This window comes from Perna viridis, chromosome 3, assembly GCF_037379345.1.
Source record: "Perna viridis isolate PV_CMFRI_1.1 ecotype Kerala chromosome 3, ASM3737934v1, whole genome shotgun sequence".
Lineage (NCBI taxonomy): Eukaryota > Metazoa > Mollusca > Bivalvia > Mytilida > Mytilidae > Perna > Perna viridis.
In genome coordinates this window covers 61009102-61027892 of record NC_142447.1, presented here as the reverse complement: position 1 = coordinate 61027892, position 18791 = coordinate 61009102, and the positions used below count along the sequence as shown (strand labels likewise).

The window sequence follows — 18791 nt, the reverse complement described above, 5'->3', positions numbered from 1 at the left end:
TAAGTCGGAAAATTTACCTTTTTTCTCGAAACAAATAATACTCAACCTTGCAAACACATTCTTTCTTTTTTTCTCCAATTCTTTTTTTTAGCTCGATTTTCACTAAGAAAGACGACGCATAAATCATTAGTAAATTGAACAGACACTGTAAAAGTATCAATTTTCGCGGTGTACTAAATTTTGCTATTTTTGCTGTGAACGGAAAAGCGCGAAAGATATTACCCGCGAAACTGATTTTTAACACTATGTAACGCTTATCATGTCTTATACCGCGAAAATTGATACCTGCGAAGATGTTCACTTGACAGAATCCGCGAAAAATAATACGTTAACAGTATTCATATAGCAACATCTACAGCTTAGTAATAATAGTTCTGAAGGGGTTTTTTTCGCGCCAATTATTGTTTTTAATATCATTTGCTTACTTTTCTATCTTTAAAAAAAAAAAGTTTTTCTGCAAGTTGAGAGTGTAATACATGTCCTTGTGAATAATTCTTAATAAGCTAGTTATAAACTGTACTTACCGATGTTCCATGTAATACAACATAGCTTGCAAAGGAATAGCAGTACACACTATTTCATTTTAAAGCGTCCTATAATACATTTGCAATTTCATTGGTCAAGTAGTCAATATAAAAATACAAGCCTTCAACTCGCTATACATTTAAAAAAAAAAAAAAAAATCTAATATTAGAACAAGAAAATGCTGTTACTATCGACAAGAACGCTCATGTGATCAAACTTGAACATTTTTGTGTCGGTTATTACTTTCAATGTACCATCGTAAAAGTTGCACTAAGTCCTTAAACACATTGAAAGTTGTCACTTATTTGGTTTTTAGTTTATTATCTATCAATAGCTGATTTTTATTACAATGTAATCAATCTATATAATATCACAATTATTATATTTAAATTTGATTTTGTTTATGTGTACTAATATTTTAATCAATGCAAACCAGAAAAAGGCATATTAATCCTGAAATCATTTTTGAAATACCAATGACCAAATGTTAAAGCTTTTGTTTAAAGGTTACTTTTCACATTCATTCAAAATTGTTACCGATTTCTTCAAAATTAAATATCTTTGTTCAGTATCGAAAATGTATTTTAAAATCGTCCACGATCCTGTTCCCGCTTAACAGTTTCTTTCGCCTTCTCTGTAACAGTCGTACAAATGTTATTTTATTCAATTAATTATTTTTATATTGGAATTTGGTTGACATTTAAGACATGTGATATGTACAGATAAAAGAGTGGTTTATGATAATCGCTGGTAACTAGAAATTCACTGGTTTACATAATTAAAACAGTTCATGTTGTTATTACCCTTACTTGTAATATACATTATAATAATACATTTGGTTTGGTGTTAATACATGTATCACCTACCTTTAATAAATTACGCAAACTAAGCCATTTAGCAAGTTTTTTTATTATTAGGAAGTACAGTGTATATGTGCACAAAATGAGCGTTGGGATTTATGATCCGTGAAAAAAACATGACCATCATTACTAAAAATAGACCATTGCGTCGACTGATGTAGGAGTTACATGTATGGCCCCTGAAACAGCTTTTCAGCTCGCCAGGTCATAGGATATGTGAGCTGCTGCCATCACTTGGCGTCCGTCGTCATTAACATTTTATTCTAAAATCACCTCGAAAACTACAGAACAGAATTCAATTAAACTCAGCATGATTGCTCCTCAGAGTGTTCTGTAAAAACTGACCGTTGGGATTCTTGATCCGTGAAAAAAAACAAGGCCGCCGTTACTAAAGATAGAACATAGGGGTCTTTTGCAAATAACTAAAAAACCGTTGCCTTAAGCAAAATTTTGTCATATGGTAATATTGTTCAGCATCATGAGACGGACCTGTGCCGATTTTTCAAAACGATTTGTCAACTGGTGTGCATGTAGGAGTTATGGCCCCTGAAACAGCTTGTTTTGCATTTTTCGCATTAGTAACTTTGAAAATCATCTTCTCAAAAAACATTGCATAGATTTCAATGAAAGTTTGCATATTTGTTTCTTAGGATTTCACACACAAATTACTTGTTGAGATTTTTGATCCATGAAAAAAAAATGACCCCTGTTACTACAAATAAAACATAGAGGTCAGAAGGCAGTATTTTGCAAATAACTCAAAATTTGTTGCCTTTATCTAAATTCTGGCAGGGTTATATCGTTCAGCACCATGAGACGGACCTATGCCTCAAAACAATTCATCATTTGATGTAGGAGTTACGGCCCATGAAACAGTTTTTTTGCCATGTACAACTTTGAAAATCTTCTCAAAAGCATTTTTGAATCAATACAATCATAATATATTTACACATGTATATTTAGAAACCTTCATCCATGCATTGCTGTCATGATATATTTATAACCTTATGGAGGATGGTAATTGATAATATAAGGAAGTAAAACGATTAATGACAAATCCAGTTTAAAATAATTGTTTAAAGGTTTTACTTTACACTACCTTTCTGAAAAGGCTTTATTATCATCTTTGCATTAAAATACTTGAAACAATGTTAATAAAATGATTTAAATGAACTGGACTAATATAACAATACGATGACGACTATACCGAGATAAAACACCACAAAGAACGAAAATCTCAGCAAAATGAACAACTAGAAGTTGGACAAAGTTCAATGGCAGTGTAAGCGCTCTCTGTGGCCGACGAGTGGCTTAAATGTTATCACACCTAATGTTTAATCGATAGATGAAAACTATGACATAGATGATGTGGCAGAGATGGCCACCATATCACGGTCAAGATGTTCGTGATGTCAACCGTTAAAACTTATGAAGTGAAGACTTACGTTTTGTGACAACATATGCTGTTGCAATTAGGTTATTTGAATTAGGTTAGGCATGGTACAAAAAGTTCCTTTTTCTTCAAAGGGCTTTGTCATAATGTTTGAGTTATATTATTACAACTTCATAGCTTACAGAATATTGGCGTAAGCAAATAGGAAATTTTACCGTTTTTTTTTTTGTTTTTTTTTTTCAATGAGCAGACAAATGCCTATTTGTTACTTGCAAGTTGACAGTATTTTCAGTACTTAATTTCACCAGGTCATACAATATAAATGCAAATTCATTCATTCATCCATGTATCAGCTACAAAAATGTATTGCAACAACGTAAGCATCTTAAATATTCGCCTGTTGACTTTACAATATGGGTGTAGCAAAGTCGTCTGAATTCATCTATATCGGAATCACAGAGTTCAGTGGAAGTTTTTCTACCGAGGAGAATTCGGACAAGCGATTCATCATCATACTCGCTTAGTTCTACGTACAGCTCTAGAGGAAAATGTTCAATTATAATGTCCATCCAAACATTAAACAACTCTGAAGTACTTGTACAGTTTTGGGTAGCATGGACAAGCATATCGGTGAATATTTGATCACATAATTTACATGATTGTTCTATTAGGTTTGGTACAGAGGAAATATATTTAGCAATAATGTGAGCCGTACGCAAATCAACGCAGTTTGTAGGGTGCTTCCAGATGTCAGCAACAGCAATGGAATTGTGGATTTCTCTGAATCGACTAAAGCCACTATTTGTATGAACTTAGTATAGATGCTACAGCGCCATCTTTAGAATGACAAGATTTCCCCTACTTTTTTCTGCTTATTTTGTTGAAACATGACATACTTTGATCCCATAATTGTGTAATGAAAATTGTATTTTCTCTTGACATGTATTATTTTATACAACCAGTAGGAACCACTCTTCAATATTCAAACCAGAAAAGTTCCATCTGATGATCATGTTTCCATACCAACTGATTAAAAAATGGCCTTAATTGGCCTATTCTAAATATCCTTTAAACTTTTATCCATTAAAAGCTTAAAAACTTCCAATGGATCGCATTTTTTTTTTCAATTTTTGGGATGACACTTTTAGAAAGTAGGTTCTTTCATACCTAGATACTAGCACTACTAAGCATGCAGCAAATAAAAAGCATAAAAACATAAAAAGATAGAGATTCAGCTAAAGTTATTACATGTCCTAAAGTTTTCGGGTAGAGAGTTCCTGACCAGAGAACTGTAGCTGCATAGCTGAATGAGTTCTTACCATACTTTGTGGTTCGAATTTGAGGTACCTAATATTTGTATAGCGAAAATTATAATGACTTTCTCTTTTATGTCATAAATTACTCAATACAGGTGGAGCAATACCATTAATAATTTTAAAAGTTTCAATTGCCATTAATCTTGTTCTGCGAATATGTAAACTAGGTAATTTAACTTTAGCTAATAGTTCATCATAAGTAAGTGTAATCAAAATAAACAAATCAGTGGACTGTACTAGAAATGCCGTTCGTCAAAATGCAAACACCCACTTAATTGGCCCCGTGCAGGTCCGGGTGTTAAAAGAATAGGCCTGCAGCAGCGCTACTAAGCTTGTCGTTAAAGGCGACTAAATGGTGCTCAGAACCCTGGCCGGGGGCTAGGGCGCTCTGCCCACAGAGCAACTGGGTTGTGTGCCCCAGGTGGTGGAATGCGGTACCCCTGGCATGTTATATGCTGGGGTTGACAGGCTATTATATGGAAAACCTTACCGCAAACCGTAGTGATGCCACTTTCCTTGCACGTTAAAGAACCCTACTGTGGTATTCTCCCGGAGTAAGAACCATTGCCCGACCCTACCCACCTCTTCCTATTTCCAGTGGCAATCAAAATTTGTCGACCCCATTATCCTTGTGTCCCATCCCTTTTTCATTTCATCATCATTTCATGTTCATTTTATCATCCATTTCATGTTCATCGTCTGAATATAGCTGAAATATTGCTGATCGGACGTTAAACCCCGACAATCAATCAATCAACCCACTTTATTGAGAGTCTAAACGAAAAGCTGACAGAGGGATAACCTACGCCAAGGCAGCAGAAATTTATTTGTACTGGAAATATACAGTTTTAGTTGGCAATGGTAAGATGATAGTGAATGAAGCAACATTTCAGAGACAACCCTTTGATTTGAGAAGCTGAGAGAAAAAGGGGGGTAGTTTGGAAGCAAAGGGAGGATAATGGATCAAAATATGTGTTAGTCAAATTAAAGGCTTGGTTACAAGTTTAACATCTAGGCATTATTCAAGGCAGGACATCTCCCTTTTCCAGATTTTGTAGCAGAAGAAATTGACACTGTAAATGACCTCGAACTAAAGAATATTTTGTCTGAAATATAGAGATTAGAATAACAGGAGAACATGTCTGACTGATAAGGTCTATAGATCTTGACCAACTTCATGTACTGGTAAATAATTGAAATGTCAAAATCACAAAGGCAAAATTGACTTGACTGGTGTTATAAAAAAATTATACATTTTTGCATTTAGGACCCCACACCAAGGATGCTATGTCCTATAGTTTTCATCTTGTGTACAAATATAGATCTTTACACATACACATACATGTATGTTAAGGGTAAACATTGTACATGTCAATTTGTAATTTAGAAAAAGAAGGTTTGTTTTTATCGAAATGTAATGGGCTTCATTTCTCCTCTTTCATTTGCATATTTGTTTGTGAGTTAGTTCTAATTTAAATCCAAATACCTGTTACAATGAAGTAATAGATCTGTTACCTGGCAGACCAAAACTGCCAACTTTGGTGTACATGGGCAACCCCTGTTGTCTGCTATAATTTTAGTGTAAAATTATTTTACTAAAGGAAGAATATGTTGACATACATGTAATAATGAACACATTGGGGATTGGAAAACAAGTGACACGGCACTTTTATAAATTCCTTTCTGGTGCTTTAATTTTGGTCTTGCCCGCGACGAAAGATGTGGAAGGCGTACATTAAAACATGTCATGATGTACGCAAACAAATTCTAGGAGCATTTGTCACAATCATCTAAATTTATTGTGTGAAGAAATATTATGATATTTGTGGTTGTCACAAATTTTTCGTATTAAACGCACTTTCTATAGGCGAGACAAAAATTTTACAGGGACATATATATCCGTATAAAATGGTGGGATTTGTTAAAATTAATTTTATAATGGTCTTATTCAATTATTAAAAAAAATGTCTGCCTATCATGAAATTTAAGTACTGTTATTGGTGTTATGAAATGGTATTATGTCTATCAAATTGTTTTATACTTTTCAATTAGCGGTACTTTTTTAATAATATTATAGAGTAATAGATCGCTTCTATTCACATCAAATGATATTTACAACTGGCACTCCCTTTCCTTTTATGGAGTGATTATCATCGCTTTCTTTTATGCTTCAATAGTATCTTCTTTCCTCAATAGATCAGCTCTTATCCTCTTTCAAATGTAGTGTTACCGTCCCAAACACTTGACTCATTAGATTTTATCGGAAGTAAACGAATATTTTGCATTTCTTGATAAAATGAATACCTGAGCTACTTGAAAATGCCATTCATCATAACAAGTACCTGATCATCCTGTAAAATGAGCACCGTAACATTATTTTTGTCTACTATGGTGGTCCGCTCTACAAAAATATTATTTCCAAAATATTTACAATATTCTTGATTTGTTCGAAAAACAAATGTCATGAAGCAATTTGACGAAGCATACATAACGTTGAACGTTTGTAGTTTCACAGCAGATTAAAAGTGAAATATCAAATATTTCTATTTGTATGCAGAAACGGTTATGCAGATATTTATTTTCTATATGTATGTAGAAACTGTTGTCCAGATATTTATTTTCTATTTGTCATTTTTTAATGTCGTATTTGAATCAATTTTCTGGTCTAAATGATAGGTATTAACTTTGCATGCTTTGGTCAGCATAGTAGCATTCATCACTTGACACTTGTCAAATCACATTTTGACATCACACCAGGACCATTGAGGTGGTTTCTAACTGTCCGGTTTTTAGCCTGATATTGCCATTTGTTATACGGACTTTCCTTTTGAGGATTCCTTTTGGCTATTGCCTAGGTTTTTATCAGTTGGATTATTGTGTCATTACTCTTCATCGAGAAAACTATAATTATCATTCATCAATTAATACTCTCAATAATGTATGGGAAATTTGCAACTTAATTGGACAAAATTAATAATAAATTGGTCTTTATAGATCAAAATTCTCAGGAAAACAGGGAAATATTTGAAATTATTTTCACATTTTGTTTAAAATTGATTGAAAAACAAACTTAAGACGACATAATGTCAAAACTTTCCACAACTTCATTTCTAAAGCATTAGTATTATCACGAATACAAGTGTAATGAGTACGAATCTAAAAACTACACTTTGAATACAAATGTTTAGTTCTAGAGCCATAATAGTACGAAAAGATCTAAATTCAACTAAAATACCTCAAAAGGTTTTAAAGATAATATCTTTTAAGTTCAAAACCTTATCAGCTGACAAAGATATTTTGATAAACTAAGTTGTGCTGAAAAAGAAGAGTACGGTGAAAATTCATTTAAAACCACAAGGATGATCAAATATCTTTAAAAATATCCAAAACTGAATGAGAATCGGATTTTTTTTCTACAAGTACTAAATTAAAAATAGAATATCTTTTTTTCTGAATGAACAAGTGTATATCTACTCTATCTCAGGACGAAGCGGTAATTCGGTGACATTGAATAAATACGGAAGCCCGTTAGCACCATGTGAAGCTCTTTTTTTATCTTGTTATAACAACTAACTTGTTATATCAACTTAGTACATGTATATAAACGATTTAAATGGCCACATCCCAAAACAATTGCATTAAAAATGGACCGAGAAAGGATATACCGCTTTTATTTTGACCTTGGATTTAGATATTCTGAAATATTAGAGTTTTTAGCACAACATCATCATATTACTATAAGTTAGCTAAGTTGATATAACAAGATAGCTAAATTGATATAACAAGTTAGCTAAGTTGATATAACAAGTTAGCTAAGTTGATATAACAAGTTAGTTAAGTTGTTATAACAAGACAAAAAAAAAGCGCTTCAAATGGTACTAACGGGCTTCCGTAAACAAACGACCTTTCATCTCTGAAGTGGTTTTAAACAGATTTTCTAGCGCTCAACTTCCCGTTGTCATTACAATAACGAGTTGGTAAGACAAAATTAATTAGATGTTTCGGCGTAAAGTAAAGAATTGAATACATGGAAATAGCGTCGTTTTCTGTTTATTTGTGTCAGTTTCGTTCCAGTTTCTCGTTATGAAAAGTCTGTTTTGACAAAAATAATGACAATTCAATATAATTTAACTGCCTGTTTATAATTAACAATGTAATAATTAAAGAACCGTAGTGAACAGGTTCAAAATATCCCACGCGCACATAAATGCACCCGTTAAGAAATAATCGTTCTTAAAAAACAAATAACCAAATCAATCCATTCCAGCCAAGTTTTTATAAATCAATCACCAAAGTTTGAATGCAGTCGGTCAAAAAACAGAGGTGCTATTCAGGTGACAGGCCTAAATATCGGCAAACAAAACATTCCAAAGCGTCAGCAGTGGAGTGATTAAAATACGTTAAAATCCAAAAACGTGATCTAAACGTGAAAAAGTAATCAAGGGAACCAAGGTTATAACAGTAATCAAAAGAATGTAATCCAGGGACAAAGACCAGACATGGAAAACAGACATACACAACAAAGAACATAAAGTAACTAAAATCATACATGCAAAGTAACAAGAGTAAATGAGCAACTCGGACTCCACTAAAAACTGGGAGCATGGACCAGGTGCACCGGTAGGGTAATCGTCCTCTGCTTTTCTAGAAACACCCGCCGAGTTGCTCATAACAAAAGTCAAGTCCGTGGTAGACGATAGAGGAAAGGACAACTATGACACGTTGAACAAAACAGTTTTCATGGTGCAGATGAATACACCGTAACGATCCACGAGTTCATAATGACGACCATAAAACTTCTGTAGTGATGACTTCAGTCTTGTAGCGACATAACCTTGTTCCAGAAGCCTATTGGTAGAGTTCTAGCGCGATACAATAAGTCTGCATAGTTTCAGCAAGCTCTGCATGGTATTCATGAATATTTAAGTAATCCTACATACAGACGCACAACATTTAACAATGATGAAATCCAAGCAAACCACACATCCTTCATGGCAGGCCGGGTCATACTTTGAAAGGGGCTGGGTGAACAATCGCAAGTTACAGGGTGTTGAAAATTTTGTTCAAAATAGTCAAAACATATTTTATTGGTAATCAAAACAAATTTTGGACGAAAATCAAACATAAATCCCTTATTTCATGTTAAAATGTTGAGCGGGTAATCATTATTTTAAGGTGTCGTATTCAGATAGGGAAATAATAAACAACAGTATAACAGGATACCGACAGACAAACAGATGAATATGATCATTAGTCCCTTACTGCGTATATTTTCAGGTGATGTACTTGGGTTTTTAACCTTGGTTCCCTTGATTATTCTTTCAAAAGTCGCGTTTACTTCAGATATTTCCACACATGAATAAAAGGCAAGAAGTTTACTTTCTTGGCAAAGGTAATGTAATGACATATTTAGCAAAATAATATATATATAATTTTAAAGCAAAAGAAAAAAAATGTGTATTATATACATTATTACTAAGCTGTGGTAATCATGATTACTGTGAAAAAAGTAATCATATGTAATCGATTATATCTTAAATTGCGAGTAATCATTATGTAAGCGATTGCATTTGAATGTTATCAGAGCCAACCCTGGTTGCATAATATAAGGAAAGACAATTATACGAAGTTATTTAATATCAAGCGATGTTAAAACTATCACAAAATACGAGAAAAATGAAATCGTGAATAAAAGGGTATAGGTAACACCTGGTTCAACCGAAGGGCTGAGAAAGATTGTTCTTACAAGATGTATGGCCAGATAGACATTATTGAAACTGAAACGGACATTATAAATTCTGTACATTCGGTATGGAAATACCCTTATTTGTACATTCCGAATAAAAATACCCTCATTTGTACATTCGGAAAGGAAATACCCTAATTTGTACATTCGGTTTGACAAAGCCTCATATATACATTCAGTATGACAAACCCTCATTCGTACAGTAGGTATGACAAACCCTCATCGGTACATTCGGAATGGAAATATCCGGTCATTTTTTATAATCGGTATGGCAAACTCCCATTTGTACATTCCGTATGAAAAAAACCGTAATTTGAACATTCGGCATAGAAAAACCCTCATTTGTACATTCGGAATGGACATGTCCGAAGTCATTTTTTATAATCGGTATGGCAAACTCCCATTTGTACATTCCGTATGAAAAGCCCTAATTTGAACATTCGGCATAGAAAAACATTCATTTGTACATTCGGAATGGAAATACATTTATTCGTATATTCGGTATAGAAAAACCCTCGTTTGTACATTAGGTATGGAAATATTACCCAAATATGTACACTCGGTATGACAAACTATCATATGTACATTAAGTATTAATTATGAAAGGCAATCAAGTCATTTGTGTATACCAAACCTATAAGTCGTTAAAGATGATTTGCGGACAACTCGTCAGCTCAAGTTCTAACAGCTGTCATTCCTACAATTTTAATCCGAACATAAATTCACAACTTCATATGGTAAGCTAACACCACATAAAGTTTCACATCAATCTGCATGTAGTTGAAGAGAAGTTGCGGATAACGCATCAGACCAAGTTTAGCCGAAAAAAAACTTATGTCCAACAGCCATCATCCATACAATTTTTGTCCAAACATAAATTCCTGACAAATATGCACATCTCCATGTGATAATCATACACTCTATTGAGTTTTATTACTATCCAGCAAGTCATCAAGGAGTTGTGAACAACGCACGAGACGAAGTTTTGCTGAATAACGCTTAAGGTCAACCGCCATCATTTCTACATTTTTTTGTTCAAATATAAATTCCTGACAGTATATGCATCTCCATGTGGTTATGATACATTCCACAAAGTTTTATAATAATAATGCAAGCTGCTTAGAAAATAGTTTGGACAGAAGGGCAGACGGATGGACAGACAGACAGGGTGAAAACTATACAAGTCCGTAACTTCGTTTGCAAGGAGATAAAGAATATGGCTATTAGTACTCTCTGTTTACTTCAAATATTGAATACAAGCGTGTCACGTTGTCGGTTGAATGTCACCATTTTCAATGTTAATTACATTGAACGAGTCTACAAAAAATAAACGATAACTAGAAATCATTGAGATAGAATCCATCTCTGTGGGCCTCGCCATGGCAGTTAAGCCATATATTTGACTTTGAGGTCAAACTTCAAGGTCATAAGCCATGATACGTGAGACATCATCTAAGGTGACCTATCCGCATTCAAAATATCAAAAGCCTACATCGACAATTACAACCCGGACACGAGTTTTGTAATGGACATACAGACGAACGGGCAGAATGATAACTACAAATTATATTCTAGACAGCTTGGGATTGGAATCATTAAAATTTCTTTTTTTTTCAGAATAGATGGATGAATGAAATCGGACCATTCACTCACATGTTTTGTGAGAGAATGGTAATATTTTACACAACAATAAATTCTCGGAAAACTGTTTAATCCTATTATAATTTATATATTCAAGACCTAATGACTCCAATGCAAGTTAAAAGTAATAAGCATAAAAACCATGTGACTAATGACAAGACAGAAAACAGTGCCAGTATGTTCCCAAATATCTGCCTTAAAAAAATTAAAATTGCAAATTTATCAAAAGCGAAACGGTGTTCATGTCTGATGAAAGAGTAAATTCATTTGAAGTTCTGTTAAAATTGGACAAAGCATTTTAAAATTATTCTGCAAGATGTGAACCATAGTTTACAAGTTCCCTCTTTCTAGAACATTACTAATTTTAGGAGAAACAGATTATAAGGAAGGTGTGAGGTTGGTTAGAATATTAGTATAGATAATTAGTACAAAGTGAAATTTACTTCTAAAATGTTTTATTTAGAAGAAATAATACACAAAATGTTATGTGTTAGAAAGATCTAGAAAAGTTAAAAATTAACAGCAAATTACAAGGCTTCATTAAATATACAATTTGAGACAGCTACTAACAACACAACACCATTTTTTTAAATAAATTAGGACTTTACTTTATTAAAAAAAGAACATAAAAAACTTCAGTCAATTTAACTCAGCAATGAACAAAGTAACTTTTATAAACTTCCCAAAAACACAACATGGATGACAATATTCAGGCTGGTTTACACGTTTCTTCAAATACTGTTTGTTTCTTTTACTTAACCAAAAGCATCTTTCCTCAGCAATCAAGAGGATTCTCATTGTTAATGGGACAATAACTGAGCAACTCAGCCTATCAATTGCCTCCCTTTATAGCATTTAGATAATTTGAGGCAAGTGTAACCTGTAAGAGGACCAAGTTAAATTAATTTACATCAACAAGGATTTATTTTTCTTCATTACTTAACAAAACTTAAAAATGTGAGCTGTAACAGATAAACATATGGTTTTAGTTATCAATACAAATCTAGTTAAGATCCTTACTTGATATTCCTTGTGATAAAATGTTGATATATGGTGATTTATAAGAGTGGTTGTTCATACTGCTAAAGTGACTCTCAATTAATACAACTACAAGAGGGGTCTGTAGTACAATGATTATTATAATATTACGTTTTCAGTTTACAGTATTACTATAAACAACTGAATAACTAGACCTTGATGCCATAAATTGTTATGTTAAACCAATCAATATGGCTGGTTATCAACCAGAAGAGTAATCTAAGTCACAATATAGGACTTTTGATTATTTATTGATGTAGAAAGAATTCATAAATCTCCTTAGTTAATCTTCAAAAAAAATTATTTAAAAAAATGAAGGCAATAATCTAAATCCACATTTGACAATAATCAACACATTTGCTGTTTTTTTTTTTAAGATAAATGGAAACAAACAGTACTTTTTGAAACATATAAAAAGGATGAAATAGCTTACACTACTTAATCAGAAAAAAAAACAAACTTCCAAAAAATAATGTGATAAAAACAATATATAAATGTACCATAATACTGAATAATGACATCTTATTGAACAAATCTACTCCTCTGTACTAACAAAAGAAAATAAATACTTGATTTGTTTATAGATGATTACCAACAAATCCAATGATCATTTTAACATTTAAGTTTTAATATTGCACTTGAAGCTAATGTTAGTAAGTTTGACAGTTGAGAGATGTTACTTTCTTGAAGTTGACCATCAAATCATTCAACAATATCAATATCAAATAATGAAACTGGTGCAAAAATGTGAAGTGACTCATGTCAATTCCATACACTTGTGTTTATCAGTATTGTTATTTTATCAATAAGATTTTATCAAGCAATGAAAATTATCACCAGGGCCCTTACCAATCAATCAACATTCAGCAAAACAACTGGTTCTAAAGATTAAGTAATGCAATGAGAAAAGGAAAATATCACCAACTGTGATCAATTATGACACATACCATTTGTATGTCTTCTTCCCTTGAAGTACCATGAGTACATAATTCTTATAACCACACAAAGCAATAGGACCAAAAAAAAAAACAAGGAACTAAAAAACATGCAATTGCTGTCAATAAAGTTTACAAACAAAAGTATATCTCTATACTATATAAATAATCAAAAATACAAAAATAAAATTATTGATAAAAATAAATGACTAAAACTGAAAATCTGCTCTGAAATGTTACAGTAGTTTCACTAATCTGTTTAAAATTCAAGTAACAAATATCAAAAAAGGAATATCACATTCATCAAATGAAAGTATAAAAATAATATTAAAAAAAAACCAAGGCAAGAATTTCTCTTTAACTAACAAATATAACAAAACTTGATAACTTCTACATCACACAAAAACCACTTGACAATGAGCCACAGAATCAATAAGGACTAGTAATTTCACCTCTAACACAGCATACCATCACAATTTTTCTTCCTACTTTATATTTACTACAAATAGATACATGCATAGCCAAGTCACCTTTTTTGAAGCTTAATGCAGAACTAAGAAACACCTTGTAACAAGTTCAATAAATAGAAACAACAACTAGATATATACATCAATAAATGACAGGAATTATTATCAGAAAATATTTCTTCACAGTACAAAAACCCTTTGACTAATATGTACAAGGAAGCACAAAGGAACATTGAATAATAAGTCCCTAATCAGCCATTTCTAAGCCCTTCCCTTTCATTGGTACATCAGCTCTTGTATCAAAATAAAAATGATTTTGTAAAAATTTCTCCAAATAAAAATGCTATACATTTACTCTATAAAAGGTTTGATGTTCCTTAATCATGCATAGATAAAGTTTGAATAATATTTCACCATTGATTGTTTACAGAATAAATAAATATAACTGCATTAAAAATTTATAAATCAAATACTAATTTCTATAACACTTTGATGTGAAACGAAAGATCTCATGTACTATAAAAACTGTACCAAACAGATAATGGGTTGAGAGCAAATCAACATACAGTAATTACCACTGAAAATTATGGGAAAAAAATATATTTCTTTTATAAAACTTTATCTTTCTTATTTTTCAACTATGAGTTATCTGAAAAAATGAAGTCATAAATAGGGGGTCTGAAAAAAGTGATTTGAAACATTAGGGTCACATGTGGATATATATATATATATATATATATATATATATATATATATATATACAGAAGGGTCTGAAAAATTCCCAACAATGTCAGAACCGGCAAATTTGACAGTTCTAACATCGTTGGGAATTTTTCAGACCCTTCTATAAGTTTATGTTTTCTTCCCTGTATCAATTTGAAACTACATTTTCATTCTTACGTGATTTTCAAGGATGCTATATAAAGGTAACTGATAAGTAACTCAAAAAGAAAAAGAGTTACCTTTAACACTTGGGCAAAAGAAATGAAACATTAGTTCTTTTTACACATAATGCTAAACTTCCTTCAGTTTCACAGATGTTTCTGTTCTTTCTTGTCACTTTATACTACTTTCTTCAGTGTTCATTCCTCTACAGAGGGTAGCCTTTCTCCCAAAACATTTTTTCAAAATCTTTATTGAGAACAAGATAATGGAATGTTTACAATTTTGTGTGACAATTTTGTGCCTGAAAAGGGATAAGCAGAAATTTATTTTCATATCACAATTGAAAATTTATATATTTTCAAAAAGATTCTAGCAGTCTGTGAAGATATTTAATATTGCTACACTTTTCAAAAGATATTTAAGTTGCCCAATCAACATGGCCACAATTCTAACATTTTTATCAAGAAATGATATTCATAAGCACTTTTCAAACAAAGTTTCACACATGGTTGGAAACAATTACTTCGAACAGCTCTATATTTTGACATCAATTCAATGATAATATAATGCAATAAGGTTCATTTTTGTGGCCAATGACATCAGACATAGATATGTACTGTTGAATAGTTACATGTACAACAACAGTTCTAAAAATAGACAAAAACAAGTTGTATTATACAAAAATATTTTTTTTTTAAGAATTATGTATTTTAGATCCTTACTGATAGTTCTGTATTTGCTGATTTTAAGATTCAAAATATAATTTTAAACAACCCTCCTGAAAATTCCATTCTAGTAACAACAATGTCCTCCCAATGACACATGCCTGCTTATAAATCACAGAAACTAATCAGAGGTTAGTGGTTATTCTTTACAAAATAAAAAAAGATAACAATATTAACAAAGGGCATAAAAATATAAATTAAGCTTCTGTATATAAAACAATAGCACCATAAACAAAATATATTCTACCCTTTACAAAAACTATTAATTAAAAAAGATCTCCATAATTCTTTTTAATATAAATTTATTATTTTTGTTGTAAGGGTCTGAAAGGTGAAATTTTTGTCTCAACTTCTACAAATGATATTATTCTTTGAGCTTGTATTTTTTTTCTTTTCTACAGAAACAAAAATACACAGAAAAATATCAAAAAACCAAACCCTGAAAAACTTGAAACCTTCTTGAAAGTCCCTTAGTGTGTGTTAACTTTCACCTATTTAAAATGAACAAAGCCTATATTTTGTAAAGATTTAGTCAGTCTTATTGTAGTTTTTAACCTTTAATTCAAGTATTTTGCTTTATAAATATCAAGATCAAATGCCATTAAAAGTTGACATTTTGGTAATGAGCTTGACATAAGATGTCAACAAAAAAACAAATAAACACATGGCTTCCTTATACTAATTTATGTAAATTTAAGCGAGTTGAAATTTGGTTAGATGGTTCAAATGCAGAACTACCAACATAATAAGGCCAAACTCAAGGAGGATAAAAATCAAGATTGTCAGACCAAAAAAGTTAAATGAAGCTTTACACTCTATAATGATGAGTGCAATCTTTTCTCAGTCCATCGACAAAAAAGAACATTTAAAGTGTACACTTACTTATTTGTTTATTTTTTTCAAATTATTTTGAGCTCTTGCTTATTCTACTTAATAACTGTACTGGTTTTACATTTCTAGAAAAAATGTGTACAAACAATATTACAAAAAATCATTTCTTTTATGATGACTTGTCAGAAGTGAAGTTTTCAAAAGGCAATATTTTATAATGATATGTTAAATAAGAAGCACTGATGTATCTCCTGGTCCAATTAAAGACACTAAAACCTATACGGTCTTACTCTATTATAATTCAATACAGTGGAGACGATTAACAGTTGTGACCAGAGCAGACACAGCACTTGTTTAAAACACAAGGCATTTAAGATATTTAATTCCCTGTTATGTTTTATGAACCACAGAACTTAATTTAAAGTGTAATCAATTGATCTGGAAAATAAAGCTCTTATAGAAAGAGCAGCCACAAAATTTCAATGAAGTATTTATAAGAGCTACAACTAGAATTTTTAAAAAGTTATCACCTTTCAACTAAAAGTGAATGGTTCTGATATAACAAACACAAAACTAACATCATTTGAGATCAAAAACCTCATGTCAAATTTATAAATAAAATCAACCAAATACATCTTTAACTTACAGAAGATGGAGTCCTTGGATTTGGATTTTACCTCTAGACTTGTAAAAAAAATTCACACAATAAAATTTTTGACATTTCTTCTGGGAGAAAATAGTTTTGTTTAGGTTTTATACATACATGAATTATTGACTAGATTATACAATAAATATATAAAATGAGGTCAGATAAATTACAGAAATGACAATCTAACACCAACAAAAAGCACTTAAAAGAAATAAATAACAGGGAAACAATGTGATAAAAAGATTCATAACAAACACTAGATACACAACCATCAATATACAGGCACCTTTATACATTACCTTTATCTGTAGTGATTCCTATTTTAATGTGTACTGCTCTCCATCAAATGATTTTACAAGTATTTTAGGTTGATACTGTTATAATGAGTTTAACAAGGTTACTTGCTTCTAGTACACATTAAATTAGTACAATAAAACAGTACAAAATTTGTGGTATTCAAAAAAAAAAAAGAAACAAAAAGTAACACCTTTTCATAACATAAAGAACATTTCACAACATTAATTTCAGAACGATGAAACACATTATTGCTAAATACTCAAAAATGTTTTTTGAGTAAACTTTAGAAAAAATAAAACATTATAAAACCTCCTAGGAATTCAATAAATATAACATATTTACAGAAACAACTTATAACAAGAGAAAGTCTTTAGAGAAATTCTATGTCCTATCAAAATGAGCCTGATTAAAATTTGGTTTCAGTGATGAAGTCAGAGGTCATAATTAACAACAAGAATATCTACACTGGCCTCACAATTCTTACAAAATAGCCAAGGTTATAAAATTTCTCTAATAACATTAAATTCTGCATGCAATAACTTCAAAGTTGCAAAAAAGTATAAAATGCTTATAAACATTAAAATACAAAGTGAAAATGCTGAATAATAAAAAAAACACTTCCCTCAACTTCAAAAAATTTAAAGAAATCATTTATAACAAACAATTATTAAAATATATTTGTATATATATCATGTGACTAGACTGAACACGTTTAAAAAATGTAAGTCTGTAGAGAAAGTACAAAACCCCTTGGCAAGACTGAGACAACTAGTTCTGCTGCAAAATAATTGGACACGGCTAGCTTTCTAGAAAGTCTTCCACATCTTTCTTAAAATAAAATTTCTCAGAAAAATTTCTAAAGAGCAGCACTTAAAGCCATGGTTGACATTGACCATGTAGCAACAGATGTTCAGCACCAACGGAAGGGGACAGCCCTTGGTCTGTCTGCTCCTTCTTTGACAAGAGGTTTATGGAATTCCCTTCCAGGTCTGGAATGGATCTGTGCCCAGCAATGCTCACAATAGTACTGCAGACAGGTAACATTTGCACAGAAAAATGGAGCAAATTTGCCTCCACATCTAGCTCCATGACATTCATCACACATTTGATCATCTAATACGTAAGGTTTTACTTCAACCTATAACATAAAAATGTTGATTCAATTTAAGTTGCTATTTAAACATTCCCATCTCAAACTTACCAGTAATTCATTTTAGATGCAATTTAAACATTATTTACCAGGGATGCCATTAGAAGCCAGCTGCCAGTAAAAATCATTGACTTCTTTAAAGTTAAGCATTGTCTACATATCTTGAAAAACTAGCCTCTCACATATTCCTCCCTTTATTATTCTTCACAAACATGAGCAAAAAATAGCAGCCGAATATGTTAATATGATGAACTTGGACCTCAACAGCACCAATGAAGCATTATGTGAAAACTATTACTGAAGTCTAAAACATCAAAAAACCCATAGTACATA

General features: G+C 31.7%; 1 protein-coding gene and 1 long non-coding RNA gene across 2 annotated transcripts in view; one reads left to right on the top strand and one right to left on the bottom strand.

Moving 5' to 3' along the window:
- Positions 1-7987: 7987 nt before the first annotated feature.
- On the top strand, positions 7988-11541 carry LOC148623209 (uncharacterized). The gene is made up of 3 exons (XR_015920798.1): positions 7988-8071; positions 9372-9486; positions 11458-11541. It is a non-coding gene; the product is annotated as an uncharacterized LOC148623209 (long non-coding RNA).
- Positions 11542-11919: 378 nt separating this feature from the next.
- The window catches only part of LOC148623208 (cytoplasmic polyadenylation element-binding protein 2-like), a 34718-nt gene continuing 27846 nt past the window's right edge, over positions 11920-18791 (bottom strand). Inside the window, exon 8 of the mRNA XM_088573840.1 lies at positions 11920-18446. Within this exon, the coding sequence (XP_088429966.1) occupies positions 18219-18446 (228 nt within the window). The 3' untranslated portion in view covers positions 11920-18218. The remainder of the gene's footprint in view (positions 18447-18791) is intronic.